Source organism: Thermobia domestica, chromosome 9 (assembly GCF_964235325.1).
Source record: "Thermobia domestica chromosome 9, izTheDome1.hap1.1, whole genome shotgun sequence".
NCBI classification, from domain to species: domain Eukaryota; kingdom Metazoa; phylum Arthropoda; class Insecta; order Zygentoma; family Lepismatidae; genus Thermobia; species Thermobia domestica.
This window is the reverse complement of record NC_137462.1, coordinates 83271401-83287489: the sequence shown is the minus strand read 5'-3', so window position 1 is coordinate 83287489 and position 16089 is coordinate 83271401. Positions and strand designations below refer to the sequence as shown.

Genomic DNA, 16089 nt, shown 5'->3' with positions numbered 1-16089 from the left:
ACCCCGCAGTGCAGGCGGTAGACCTTAAGGGGCCCAAGGGCTTTCAAAGGTTGCCTGTAAATACTAAATTTTAAAACACTTGAAAAAGAATGATATTTTCACAATAGTTTAATTACTTGAACCAAGTAATGAGCTACCAGGACTGACAACGACGCACGAGATGTCCTACTTCCACTAATCCGTCTATTCAAAGACCGATTAAATATCTCAGCCTCAAAATCAAATCATCAATAGCCGGTCTTCAAACATAGAAGCTAATTTGTTGAAGGACATTTTGCCATTGAGTGTCATTTTTCTCATTAATCATTGATACGACTCAACATCTATCAAAGAAAGATCAAATGAGTTTCATTAGTCGCTATGTAAATTTTACAGAAGTAAATGATAGCTTGGAAAACGAAGTTTCTAGACAGGTTGAGATTGAAGAAGTGTTTTTAGGATTTTTACACGTAAGAAATCCAACTGTATCCAGACTTGCAACTCTAGTGATAAGTTATTTGGAGAAATTGGGATTGTCTGTGAAAAAATGCGGAGGGCAATTTTATAATGACGCTGTTGTGATGAATGGTGCTTACTCAGGTGTTCCGAAGAGACTTCAAGAAATTGAGGAATGAGCTATATACACCCTGTTTCAAAAGAATATACGGTACGTATTTCGAATGCATATATTTATTAAACTTTAAGACACACGAATATGAAATTTTACACACATATTTACGAACCTCTCAAGTTTAAATTACAGTTCAAAGTTCAAATTACAGATGTTCAATATGCCCTCTATCAGCGACACGAACAATATCACATCGATACTCAAATTCCTTCCATACTCGGGCAAGCATGTCCTGCGTAACTGATGTTATGGCAGTACGGATCCGGTTCTTCAACTCTTCCAGGTTCTGTGGGAGTGGTGGTACATAAACGTTGTCTTTAACGAAACCCCACAGGAAGAAGTCACAGGGTGACAAATCCGGTGACCGTGGAGGCTAGCTGAGACATGCTAAGTCGCCAGCTCCTTGACGACCAATCCAACGGTTCGGTAGAGTTTCATTCAGATATTCACGCACTTGGCGACTTCAGTGAGGGGGTGTCCCGTCTTGTTTAAAATGAAGTTGTCTTCGTGCAGCCTCGGAAACAACCAGTTTTGTAACATTGCGAGATACTGCTGACTGTTAACCGTGTCTCCATTAAAGAAGAATGGACCGTAAACAGATGATCGGGATATTGTACAAAACACATTGACTTTGGGCGAATCTCGTACATGTTCAATGACTGCATGTGGGTTCTGTAGGCCCCAAATTCGAATATTTTGTTTGTTTACCTGACCACTAAAACGGAAAGTCGCTTCATCACTGAACACGATGCGTTGTGCAAAAGTGTTATCATTGTCAATAGCATCCAGAATCTCGTTACAAAATGCCACACGCTTGCGTTTGTCATCAGGACGCAGAGATTGTAACAGCTGTAACTTGTACGGCTTCATAACCAACCGACGTCTCGAAACACTTTAAATTGTTGTTGTCGGCACTTGTAACTCCCGATTGGCACGACGAATTGATTTGCAAATACTACGTTGGAAAGCAGTTTGAATTCGTGCAACATTTTCTTCAGGAACACGAGGGCAACCAGGACTCTTTCCTTTACATACACATCTTGTATCTACAAACTGCCGATACCATCTGCGAATGTTCCACCCATTCAAAGATCAATTTGGTACCTCAACCTGAAACGTCTTTGCACTGTAATCACGGAATTGCACTCCGCAAACTCGAGAACACAAAATGATTCCTGCTGCGGAGTAGCCATTTAAACATATGACGGTTACCATGCAGAACAGAAGACAACTGACACCTAGCGGCTACTAATATAAACTTGACTGTATTCGTTTCTCCTATAGCAGAGCCGAGGCGCAGCGATCGATAGTTTGGACGAAATAATTCTTCGTAATACGTATATTCTTTTTGAAACAGGGTGTACATAGGTATATTCACTTTGCGGTAGATAACCTAAACTTGTCATTAACGATGCCGTTCAAAGGTGTAAAAGAACTTGCCAGTTACTTCACAACACTCCAGGATTTGTAAATAGGTGGCATATTCTACCATCATTGACAGAGAATCAGATGTCACTTTGAAAAAAGCTCAATCCAATCAAATGTATCTCACGGTATCAGTCCATTGTAGCTACCAGATTGAGGTAAGCTGATGTCATGAAAACTTTCCGAAAACTTTCACTGACAAGTGAGAAGGTTAATAAAGTATCAGAAGCAGTGACTGGCGAAAGTCTGGGTTCCTTTGATTTTGTGTTTCTGACTACGGTGCTGTCAAAAATATTTTCACAACTTAACATCTCATTGCAACTTCTCCAAACTAAACAAATTGACCTTGAAAAAGCTTTGCGCACTCTTGGAGAGAGCCGAGAGGAATTGAAGAAAATGAGAGAATAATACCATTAAATAAAACAAGAGGCCACAGCTGTTGCTGCGAAGTGGAAAGTCAACCCTGTGTTCTTATAATAATACTAATAATAATAATAATAATAATAATAATAATAATAATAATAATAATAATAATAATAATAATAATAATAATAATAATAATAATAATAAGTACTTGTTAACCTTACCAGCAAAACATTGGCCCGTCGCTACCATTGGAATCCCTTCGCACTAGACTTAAAAACCATATTTCAAAGATCAACACTGTTCCTGAATTAGCAATATTACTATATGTCGAGTTTAATACTATCCTGAAGTTTTGACCACCCTTGGTTTATTCCTGACTTTACTCGTGACCAGAGCCGTAGCTAAGAAGGGGGGGCCAGAGGGGCGCCCGCCCCGGGCGCTGATAGCAAGGGGGCGCCGAACGAACAAGGAGAAAGAAAAAGTGGTGTTGGACATGAGTAAAAGATGAGTCGCCCCCAGAATGTATTGGCACCCTATTAGATCAATACTGCTGTCGGTTATCAATGAAATACGTAGATTTCTTAAAAAATTTCTTGCTCGCTTCGCTCGCAATCCAAGAGTTTAAATAAGTCACAACAACTTTTTACTTATTACTTAAAGAGTTATTATAGATGATTTCTTAATGACATGTGGTATACAAGGCGCCAAGTAATGACTTACAGTGTACGCAGGAGCATTTGCAAAATCCGAAACGAGCAAAGTCGTGTTCGGCGTTTTGACAGTGATGAGTTTGCTCAGTTCGAAACGTTTTTCTACCCAATCGGATTAATCATGAAACACAGTGGGGCCAAAGCACTGAATTCTTGGCAAAAATAAGAATTCGCATTATGAAGCAGAAAACTGAAAGAAAATCAATTAGTTCGGTGTGTGCAATTGCTAGAATAATATTATTTCGACATTATTTAATCAAAAACATAGAGTTTTACATCATAAAAGGAAATATTCCTTATATTCGCGCCTAAATTATATAACAGATTATATGATTGGCATAAAGAAACGCATGGACAATATGCTTTGATTTGCCAATTTACGATTGGCTTACATTCTTACGCATGAAAGGAAAAAGTGTACTTATTCATTTTACAACTGAAGAGTAATAAGATTGAAGAAACGTTCTTGCTCCTCAAAATTATTTCAAAGTTATGGAGGATTCGTTATGACAATGAAGATGCAAGGACGCTTCAATACATAAAAATTATCTCATTACAAGTCCTCGATATGAATATATTATCAGATATATTAAACATATGATTTACACACATCAGTAACCTGTTCAGGTTGTTTCATATATTGCATCGTGCATTACGTGAGATCATTTCAGGGCTTGATTGGAACACTCTGACCTGGAGCGAGCGGAGGTCATTACAGTTGATTCCAATGTCACTTCTGTGCACGCGTCACAGAAAATAAAAAATAAAATAAAATAAATAAATAAAATAAAAAATAAAAAATACTGAATTGATCAACACCATTTTTAATATGGTTCTACCTTATGGTCCATAGATTGTTTAGCAAACATTGGCGTTTCAAAATGTCGCCACCATTAATCAAATATGTTTGACTAGAGTTTAGTTCTGTTGGTAAATGCCAGAGAAAAATGACTAGATGTTGGAATCAAGATGGGTCCTGGGGACGAAGCCCCAACGAGGCCTGGGGGCAAAATTCCCAGAATCGACCTATATTCAACCTTGTCACTGCGTACATGTGGAACACACGTCTAACAACCTAACACTTATTCTCACATTCATCCCAAATCAATTCAAAAGCAGCATTGCATCCAGAATGCGGTTTTCCTCAAACATTTTCATGCGCTATTTTTCCAAAAAGTGTAAATATGTGCCGGTTTTCTCTTTGCATACAGTAAGAACAATGTTTTCGCTACGGGCATATTAAAAACTCACAGACATATTATGCCATATTTTTTACTAAAATGCCATTCTATCGTTTGACCTTAGATTATATGCTTTCATTACCACAGCATTTTCCAAATATGATATTAAGTAGGGGATTATCATAGGAATATGATAATGATATTAGCATCATTCCAAATATGATTATTGACTACGCATCACATCAAAATTCTAAATATATGATATAAAACGATACATACATGTCGGTTGTGTCACCATGTTTACCAGCCACTGAATATCTACACGTAATGCATTCAAAATTAATTTCCTATTTTCTGTCACTAAGCAGCGTCTCTTCCACTTCGGCTGATAACCAAATTTACACGTCCCATGAGTTCATTGTAAACTGCTATCACTTCTTTTCCTGCACACTATCTTATGTGTACACTATTAAGGTTTCATTACAACAAATTATATCGAGTCAATCTTTTACTTCATTCTTCGAGTTTTTGCTAAGAATTGCCTGGTTTGGTCCCACTGTGCGACGGTGAGAATGAAGGTATGAAAATGAGAAGAGTTAAGAGACACCGGGAATAAAGGTAAACGAGGGGAACAATAACATTTTCGAACTTCAATAGAACATGGGCTTAAGGAATCAGAACTTAGCCCAACGAAGTTCGGCTTTTGCCAACACTAATCACTACCAATGATTTATTTTTAAATTCCATTGACATATCAAATGCTTCCAATTTGGAGGAATTTATTGGGGTCATTTTTTCAACTTTTTGTATCGCCAGCATATTATTTTGTGCATACGTGTCTAGTTGTGTGATGTTTTTATCTATCTACATACATACAAAACATAAGTACGCACACTCTTTATATATGTACGTGTTAGTGTATTTTAAAATGTTAATTAATAATAAGTATCTTAAATTCGGAACTTTCATTCATTAAGAAATTAAGTAATTACTATAATTTCAGACATATGTAGTAGCCAAAGTATATGCTGGATTTTAAGTACAAAAATTGAACATATTCTTCACCATCATCGGCTCCTTCTGAATTTCCATTACCTTTCACAAAATATTTCTTACCGTAAAAAGATCGAAATTAAAATGCTATTGATGTGGTCATACACAGAATAAAATTTAAAATTTTACAATTATTACTGGAAATTAATACTGTCACCCATTTCGAACAATTTAAAAGCACATTGTTCTTAACCCTTTGGGGATCACGGCTTTTTGGGGTATTTTTTAGACTTTCAGTCAAGCAGCTACTGCATCGTCACTATTTATCCTAGGATCATGGTTCATACTTCATTCTCTTCAGAATGAAATCGGATTTCAAATGCTACCACTTGCATGCTCATACCATATACCAGGAGAGGGAAAAATGATGTCCAAGGGAAAATTTCGGAGGAATTTTTTCGCACTTTGGGCCCCTCTGGAACGGCCCTGTGTGAACGTAGAGATCTAAAACAATCTGATGAATAGTACTTGGTATACTGAATGTGTGTGCCAAATTTCAAGTTTTTATCTTGAATACTAAGGGCGGGAGAAATTTTATCAAGAATTCCCACAATGCCCCAAATTACCACAAAATACCATGATCTCAGGTAAAAAAATTCCTGAGACATCTTTATTTACCCTAGGACTATAATCCGCCAATCATTCTCTTCAGAATAGAACTGCCTTTCAGGCGGTACCATTCACATGTCTCCATCATGTATTTAAGACGGGAAATTCCCGAAAAGAAGGATTTTTTTGATCTAAATATCCCTTTTTTCAATTTTTAGCCCCTTTGGACCCCCTATTTTAATGCAGAAATCTGAAAAAATCTGTTAAATACTACTCGGTGGACTGAATGTTTGTGCAAAATTTCAATCTTCTACGTGCAAAAATAAGCCCGCCAAAAAATAATGAACATAGGCTTAATAAATGAAAATATATATTTTAGAATTATGACGTCATCACCTCCTATGTCTGGACGCAGAAAGGTGTGAAACCATACGTAGCGTGTTCTACAATGCCTCTGGACTTGAAAAACAAAACAAAAAAAAATATACATGACGATAAAACTCAAATAGGAGAGTTATAACGCAATGTACCATGAAACACCCGTATGGTACAAAATTGTACCATGTGATTCCCGAAGGGACAAAGAAGGCTCCTTCTGAATTTCCATTACATTTCACAAAATATTTCTTACCGTAAAAAGATTGAAATTAAAATGCTATTGATGTGGTCACATACAGAATAAAATTTAAAATTTTACAATTATTACTGGAAATTAATACTGTCACCCATTTCGAACAATTTAAAAGCACATAGTTCTTAATGTATTAAAATTTCATTTCTTATGGATGGTATGAAACGTTGTAAATAGTAGTAACTTTTCATAACTGTTCTCCTAGTGAATCTGTATACAGTCAAAGATAGTTTTGTCAAGTTTAACAAAAAGTCCAAAATAAGATTCTTTTTGAAAAAGAATACATAATGATCGTTTCTGGTTCCTGCAATGGTCTTCCAAGAAGATTAATAAAAGTTCAGTATACCATAACAACAAAAGCTGCTTTTCTGATATATATATATATATATATATATATATATATATATATATAAATTATTGGTAAGGTGAGTGTAAGGGGCGCCGAATTCTACTTCGCCCCGGGCGCCGAAATCTCTAGCTACGGCTCTGCTCGTGACTGGCTTCCGCTGAAAGATCATTCCCAGTCTTAAAGAGGATCAAGAGCTATTTAAGCTGTTCAATGACAGGAGAGAATAAGCAACTTAGGAAAGTTGGCAATCAACCATGAGAGGGCTTCGATCATTCAAAAGAGAGTTCTTATACGGGAGTTTGCGGAGATGAAGTCGAGAAGAAAGGATTTCTTGTAAAACGTAAGTACTTGAATCTCTGTTTCGAAACAAATAGAACACTAGGAATATTTCATTAAAATGTGTTATTTAAAAAAGTATTGAATATACTGTAGAGAGGGCACTTTCAAATATTCTTGCGGGGGGGGGGGCGAAATTTCTTGATCCGGTACCGTATACATATATATCTTAGATCCGGCGGAACGATTCCCCCTTAAGGCCCAAATGACAACCCACAAGTCCCCTGGTAACAATTACAGAAGTACAATCATTCTCTTCTCAAAAGATGTTAAAGACAACATTGCAAGTAATCTATATATTCTCGTTAATGTAGTATAGAACTCGTTATGTGACGTAAAAAAATGGAAAATAAGAGGGTAAAACTTTTATTCCAAAGAACTTTCAAAATATTCCCGACTGACTGTTCAAATCATTGTAGGCTGTCAACAGGTTACCAGTATCAGGAAAAAAGTATCGACTAAATTTTCTTCACAATGTTTCTTAAAAAAAAAAAAAAAAAATCAATTTAATCTATGTTCAGAAAGCAGAACATGAAAGAAAAAAGCACTGATTTGTATGCCTACTATTATTAACTACGGTTTTATATATACACTTTTTTCTTTGTGTTACGAGAGTTTTCAGTGCATTTTCCATTCAGAAGTGTTGACAGTTGAGCACTCGAGATTATCGAACAGCAGCCAGATAAGGTTTAATTTCCTAACTGCAAACATGAGTACGTTGAACTTATATTCTTGTATGTTAGAAAAGAAAATCATTACCGACAGTACATGATTTACAACCAACATGTTGTTACATTCTATTCTTACATTTATAATTCCATGCTGTTCTCGCATATTCTACACCCAACTCTGAAGATATTCTATCAGAAAACTATTATACGAGGGTTATTTTTAAGAACAGTTTTGCAATAAAAACTAAATAAGTGAACGATGTGCAATAAGTAAATGAACACATATTTTCTGAATTTCCATACAATTCTCTATTTTTCTACGTAATTTCCTTGCTGGATTAAACATTTAACTTAACGAACAACGAGTCTTTATAGAACTCTGCCACCTGTGATGAGTACCAGTTACGAGCACTTTCTCTTCTTTTTTTCAGTATATAAACAACGCTTAGCTGCCCAGGGTCTTTAGATGCAGAACAGGTGGTAGTCACTAGGCGCAGGGCCTGGACTGTATGACGGATGATCGAATTCATTCCAGCAAAAGATTTATCGTCTTGTCATGGACGATTTTCCTAACCTACCTTGAATAATCTGACCCATTTTCGCAGTTTATTGTCACTCATTGCATTGTCACTATAGGCCTATACCAAACGTATCTGACGACCGCAGCTGTTATTTTTCTTGTTATTAGGAAGCAGATGATTGATTATATTCATAGTCGACAGATCGCTCGAGTTTCTTAAATATATTAACTTCACACTTATGAAGTGTAGACTGACGTCGTGATGGCAAATGACGACTAGCGTTCGGTTATATGTAACGATTATTGGGAGCTTGCGTGAGCAGTCGTTACGAAATTTTAAACGGTAGTCAGAAATGGGTCTTACTTAAAAACTAAGTCTCGTATAGTATACCTATTTTTGCCAATGATCCTCAGCATACATAAAACTGAATTAAGGTTAGATGATATATCCATTTCTCCTACTAAGCAATCATAATGTTTGAAAAGTTGACAAACTTCTAGCGTGCAGGTGAGTGCATCCCTAGCACCTTAAGCTCTTTTTTTCCTTCTTTAAATCGTCACAATATACTGTATTGTGATTTATGTGATCACATTCATTTAATACTGACCAAAAAAAAAAGTGTAAAAGCAATCCACATGTTTTAGATTAATTTTCACATACCAACCCTTGTTGATATCGGTGCTCCAAGTGAGTCAAGATCGGTCACATTTGATCTAGCAAGCTAAATAAAAGAAATGTGCGCTTGCTTTCAGAATGTCAAAGACAGGCTGTGCAGTGGACAGTGAGGAAACTTGTTCTACCATCGGGGGGGGGGGGGGGGGGAAGCCATGTCGTGGAAAATCAGCAGCCGGGTCGAAAGTATACGACGGCACCACTGCACATATGAGTGAGGTCGACAGACCAGCCGCGAATCGCCACCATAGTTGGCGCGAAGCGGAAAATACACTGCTCCACAAAACTTAAGCAACCCGAGAGAACTTGGTATAAGTGATGTGTGGGACCCATTCAACACTGGTTAGTGGCATGCACATACACAGAGACACACAGGCAAGGCGAGCACCCACTCTATCGCATAAGCAGCACCGTTGCAAGCGCGGTGAACAACTTATGTCATGAGGCGTACACCACAGCCCAGTAGTGTCCGAGGCTCCAAGCATTGAGTTAGTGGTTCTTGTGTGGGGTACACAGCTTGCAGTGGCTGGTAGACGACATTTGAGTGGCTTTGACCGTTGGCGAATAATTCGGCGGTTGGAATTGGGCCGATCGCAAGTGGAAGTGGCGCAGGAATTCAACGTGAACAAAAGTGTTGTGTCGAGGCTCTGGAGTCGCTTTCAAAATGGAGGTGAAGTCAGTAGACGTCATGGAGGAGGCCGTCCGAAGAAGACGTCGGCCGTCGAGGACAGATTTCTAACAATTTCTGCCAAACGTAACTGTCAAGCCTCATGCTTTCAACTGGCCAATGAGTTGTTTCAGGCTACAGGACAACGCGTGAGTCGTGAAACTGTTCGTCGGCGGCTCAATAGAGCAGGACTGTATGCAAGAAGGCCTTTGCTGTGTGTGCCATTACTGGAGCATAAACGTGCGCATTACACATGGTGTCAGCAACATGTTGCATGGGGGGAACACCAGTGGACGCGTGTCATGTTCTGCGATGAGTCGAGATTCAGCCTGTCATCATATTCTGGTCGGACTTTAGTGTGGAGAGAGCCAGGAACACGCTATCATCCAAACTTCATTGCTGAACGGCCGTCCTATGGAGGTGGTTCCATAATGGTGTGGGGCGGAACTATGCTGGATGGGAAAACGGACCCACATTGTGCAACATGGCACTTTGGTACGGGGATGAAATTCTCAATACACATGTGCGCAATTTCCGCGGAGCATTTGGCCCAGACTTTCTGTTCATGGATGACAATGCCCGCCCACACTGTGCACATCTTGTGTCCGAGTATCTGAAGAGCGAAGACATTACGCGTATTGCATGGCGTGCATATTCGCCGGACTTGAATCCCATCGAGCATGTGTGGGGTGCTCTTGGGCGGCGAATAGCGCAGCGCAGTCCACCAGCACGCACTCTCCCTCACCTGAAAAAGCTCTCCTCGAGGAGTGGCGCCATCTGCCGCAAGACTTGATCAACACTCTGATTTGCAGCATGGAGGCCAGATGTCGTGCCTGTATAGCTGTTCGTGGTGGTCACACGCCATATTGACTCCCTATGCCCTCACACAATTCAGCTTCACCTCTTGAGGTATCGTTGTGCCGAACTTTTTGGTCACTCTGTACATCCTAACTGTATTGTTCGTCTTCACTTGTGTTGCATTGTGCATCTGGACCGTCTGTTTGTTCATTATAATGGGTGCAGTGATCGTGTCGTTTTATTTTCTGCCACTTTCTTCGAGTTGCTTAAGTTTTGTGGAGCAGTGTAATTCAAAAATAAACCCTGCTTTTCCTTGATTTTGAGCACTTTTTATTACTTTTTCCTTCTTCCATTATATATATGTGCAAATGCATTTCCCTAACATAAGTTACATTTCCTCTTTTTTCTTCTTTTTTTGTTTTTTCCTCCCGAATTTTTCGCCCCTTACCTCGACGCTCGAGGCCGTTGCCCTGCACCCCCCCCCTCCCACGGCACAGCACTGGTCGGCCACTCGGTCAATTGCGGTGTCTCCCAACTAAATCTCTACGCAAAACAGCAGTTGAACTGAATATTCCACGTTCAACAATGAATGACCAAATTAATTAAAACGGATTTGCATATGAAAGCATTTAGAGCATTGTTTGTGAATAAATTACCAGACATGGACCAGAGTGTTGCAGCCTGCTGCGCTTTGTTGACAGTTTTCAAATGCTGTGTCTTGCTTACGAGTGTTATTTTCAGATAAAAGTGCGATAAAGAAAATCTTCATTATGTGAAAGAGTTGGAATGAAATACGCCGCAAGCTGCCAAGGAGAACGTATAATTCTCTGTGAACAGCACGATGGAAACACAGATTTATTGGACATATAATTCGTAACCTAGGAGTGCGGGAACTTCTCGGACACCTTTTAGTACAAATACATTTTGATAAAGTAAAGGAAATTTAAATAGAAATAATAAATAGAAACCAAAATTCAATAAATGTACCCGTACTGCTTATTTACACAGGAATATTACACTCAATCCAAATAACGGACAGCCGTATTACAGTATCATAATATCTGTTCTCGTATTAGAGTATCGTAACTAGGGTAGTATAGATTTAAATCCTGACCTTTTTTCTTATTGCCAGTTCTAGAGCTTTAGAAATGAATTAACTTAATGTTGTTTGTGGTTTAAGGAACAATTCCTAATAAAGACAGTGAACACGACACCGAAACAACATTAACGCTTCACATAAATCTGGTGTTTTCTTTCCCCAGCCCTTTCTCCTAAATGTGTACTCTCTGAAGAGACACTTGTTCTTCAGAACGGTAAAATCTTAAACGTATTGCTCCCCAGTTACGGTTTCATATCACTTCAAGGCAGTAAAAAAGGATAAGAATATATTAAAAAGAAACTACACTAATGTTCTAAATTAGTATAAAAATTCCAAATAATTATAATTCACAATGGACACTCACCTCTTCGTAGAATCTAAGCTGAGGATTTGGTTCTTCCAAGCAGGTCTCACAGAAATCCTTGAACAGCAAATACCCTGAAATAACAACGTTTATTATTACGTCAGTACATTTTTTTTTCTTAAAATTAAATATTCTAACACTATATTAATTAGATATTGTTACGGAATCTAAGTTCAAAATTAACTTGAGAATCAGTTGTGCTATGAAGAATATGGAAGAGAACATTAAGACGAAATAAATTGTGACTCGGCCGAAGAAGATATAACAATAGAAGTAGAAGAGGAAAATGTAAAATAACTGGCTAGCTTTTCACAGCAAGATAGAGCTACGAAATTTTAGGTGCAAAATTTTAGCAAAAAAGTGCACATTTTTAAAAGAAACTGCAAAGTTTCAAATGTACTTATATAACACTGCACAGTCGACGCATATGTGGTATTCCTTGTTTAATTAGGAATAACATGAGATGAAAGAACAAAAAAAAAAAAAAAAAAAAAAGTTTTTAAAAGCGAAAAAGGCTATCAAACTGAGAAAAGGTATTGATAAAAGACAAAAAGGAGACGAAAACACAGTTAAGAGTGTTCATTTAATATGTTCTTAGCAAAACAAGTTAACTTGGTATTGAAATTTGAAAAGCGCAACACCTAAATTTCCTAACTCTAGTGATAACATTGAAAAGAAGTGCGAAACGTTGCAACTCCAATACAGTTAGTAATGTTTAACATTTTCTTTGTAAGACAAACTAACTTGGGAATTTTAATAATAATAATAATAATAATAATAATAATAACATTTAAACTTTCTGCTCTAATTATTATTAGTGAATATTTGAAAACTGGGTAGGAAATGATAAGAACGGTGAAAGAAGCTTTTAGGAAGACAAAAAGTGTATTTTGTAAGTCAATGATTTGAAACAACGTAATAAGTTTCATTTGGAATAAATGCACGCACCACAACCGTAGATATTTTTAAAAAAAGATACGAAAACGACTCAATTGTTTCTAGTAGAATCTTGTATTACACGAAGCAGAAACACGGAAACTGCAAGAAAGCGACAATGACAACATATAGGAATTCGTATTTCATAATGTGAATAAAGAGAAGGATGGATAAAATCAGTGATGGAAAAGGTAACCACGAGGAAATTTAGGAACAACATGAACAAGAAGAAAGATATTGTAATTAAAACAACTGATTACAAATTGCTTGAAAATTATATTCTGATGTAGTAAAACGCAAAGCTTATGATGAGTTGTACAACCTGCAAAAACAGGGAGAAAAGATGATACATAAGTTTTTAAAGATAAGAGAAGATAATTATCAGATGCGCTACGTCAAGAACGAAAATAAAGAGGTTCTGACAAGTGAGAAGAAGATAAAGAACAGGCGGAAGGAGTATTTCCAGAAATAGTTTCTGGGAATAATGAAAACCCGAGAAAAAACTTACGAAAATCTATTCACGAATCAGGGACTGGTTCGCCCTGTGACCATGGTAGGGGTAGAAAATGAAATGAAAAAGATTAAAAGTGTCAAAACTCCAGGATCGGACAATCTATCGAAGTATGGAAAAGTTTAGGTAAATGAATGCAGTAATTTACTCGACTTTTTAACAGCAATATTGGAAACAGGAAATATGTCAGGATAGTGGAGAAGCAGCTACATTATTCCAGTTTTTTAAAAACTAAGATGTCCAACAATGTGGCAACTACAGAGGAATAAAATTTATGAGCCAGGAAGCTACGGGAGAAAATAATGGAAGTAAGATTAAGATAAGAGACCGAAATAACAGAGAAGCCATTTGGTTTCATGCCAGGACAATCGACAACAGATGCAATATTTGCACTTAGGATGCTAATGGAATACCAGACAGACGTTTATATGGTTTTCACTGACCTAGAGAAAGCATATGATAGAGTGCCACGGAATCTTATTTGGTGGGCACTGAAGAAGTGTGTTTCCAACACATACATCTGTATAATTCAAGGCATGTATAATTGATGTAGGACGTAATTTATGATGGTCACGAGCGTGTGCAGAAAAATAGAAGAGAGAACAGTTAAAGTGGGACTTCATCAGGGATCTTGTCTCAGCCCTTACCTTTTTGTTACGATTGTGATGGGCGAACTTACAAAGGATACCCAAGAGTTAGCACCTTGGAATATGCAATTTGCGGATAATATCGTGCTCGTGAGTGAGACTATAATAGCACTGCAAAAGAAATTAGGCGCCTGGAGAGGAGCATTAGAAAGCAAAGGACTTAGAATTAGTGAAACAAAGAGAGAATATTTACACTGTCCTATCAGAAAAAAAAAATCAAGAATACAACTGGAGGAAGAAGAGGAGAGAGAATGACAAGGAAAGTCAAGTACTTGGAATCAATACTGCAGGAAAATGCAGAAATAGAATATGTAAACAGCAGAGTTAGCAGCAGTTGGACAAACTGGAGAGAAGCTGCACGAGTATTGTGTGATCGTAGGGTACCAATACGCCTTAAAGGAAAAAGTAACCAAACAGTAGTAAGACCTGCCATATTATACGAAGCAGAATGTTGGACAATGCAGAAAAGAGAGGAACAGAAGTTGCATGTTGCAGCGATGAAGATGCTGCGGGTGGATGTATGGAGTGATGCGGAAAGACAAAATTAAGAATGAAGTGATCCGGAGAACAGTAAAGGTGAACCCAGTAGTAGAAAAACCGCAAGGAAGTAGAGTGAGATGGTTTGGGCATGTATGAAGACGATCTTTGGAATACGTCGTCCACCGAGGGGATGCTATAGTTTTGAATGGGAAACAAGCCCGAAGCTGGCCAAAGAAGAGGGAGATCGTGCTTACAACGATATGGTGCAATGTGGTGTCACAGCTGATATGACACAACATAGAAACAGATGGAGGACAGTGATCCGAAAAGCCGGTCCTAGCTAACTAGGAAAAAAGGCTTAGAAGATACAATTGGGAAATTTGGAGGGTATCGATTTCCCTTTAAGTAATTATCATCAAATACAATGTAGGAAATTTGGATGTCCAATTTCCATTCGGTAATTTCTTCTCTTTTTTTCTTTCTTTCTTAGTTGTCTTATTGTAACCTACTAATATTATTTGAATTTTGTTATATTACGAAATTATGGATATACTCTATTTGCTGAATGAATTTTGTGGTATTGGAAGTTCAGAGTAACAATGTAGATTGTTGTATATTTCCTTCTTTAATAAAGTTTCTTTTCAAATTCCCAAAATATTTTTTGAAACTCTTAGGCCCCAATTTATTAAAACATTTATAGTTCCTGCATACTTTGGAAAACGTAAATCAGCCTATATTGTCAGCTACATTAAGATACTTGCTCAAGGGACAACGTAACTGCCGACTTCTCAGTCAAAATTTGAGTCCGTATCTATTGGGAAAATTCATCTTTACACTTAGAAACACATCTGTACATTTTCCCTGAAATTTTACTGTGTTCCACTATAAATGGTTCATGCCCATTTAAGGGCGAAAAAATTCACTTCACTACATCAACATCGGGACAGAAGCTGTAATGTAGGTATGTGTGTCATGATGTTTACAAAGATACCCAAACTCGGCAGACCTTAAATAGAGCTCAAATTAAATGGCTTTGATATATTTTCTTCTTCAAATTTTATATTCTAGCTAAAAGAGATCGTTGCCTTAGCTTGCATAACAAAATGGAGCAATTATAGCACCCCTGATAAATCGTATCATTTGTTGTAATAACTAATGTGATTTTTTTTTAAATACAGTTTTGGAACATGGTAAAGCCAAGTGCATCACTAAAAGCATTTTAAAAAAAAAGAACGACTATCTTAAAAATGAATCTCAGACAACGTGTAATGCGGTAGTCTGAAGCAGTTTTTATTGCTTGTCACAGCTACTAAAACAATATTTTAAAAAAATGTTTGCTTTGCGTATGTGTTATCCCAAATAACACGTATTATACTGAATTGAGCTTTAAAACTGAAGTACATAGAAATTAAGGCCCTTGCCATAACTGACTCGTTCCAAAATTGTTCCACATCACCCTATGATTTACTCTCCACCTCCTCCGAAGTTCATACATTCCATTTTTAATCCTCTG

The 16089-nt window shown here is 37.4% G+C and overlaps 1 protein-coding gene across 1 annotated transcript in view; it reads right to left on the bottom strand.

Annotated features, from left to right (window-relative positions):
- Positions 1-16089, bottom strand: part of Gprk1 (G protein-coupled receptor kinase 1) — a 609628-nt gene that overhangs the window by 414231 nt on the left and 179308 nt on the right. The window contains exon 3 of the mRNA XM_081771441.1: positions 12003-12076. Within this exon, the coding sequence (XP_081627567.1) occupies positions 12003-12076 (74 nt within the window). The remainder of the gene's footprint in view (positions 1-12002; positions 12077-16089) is intronic.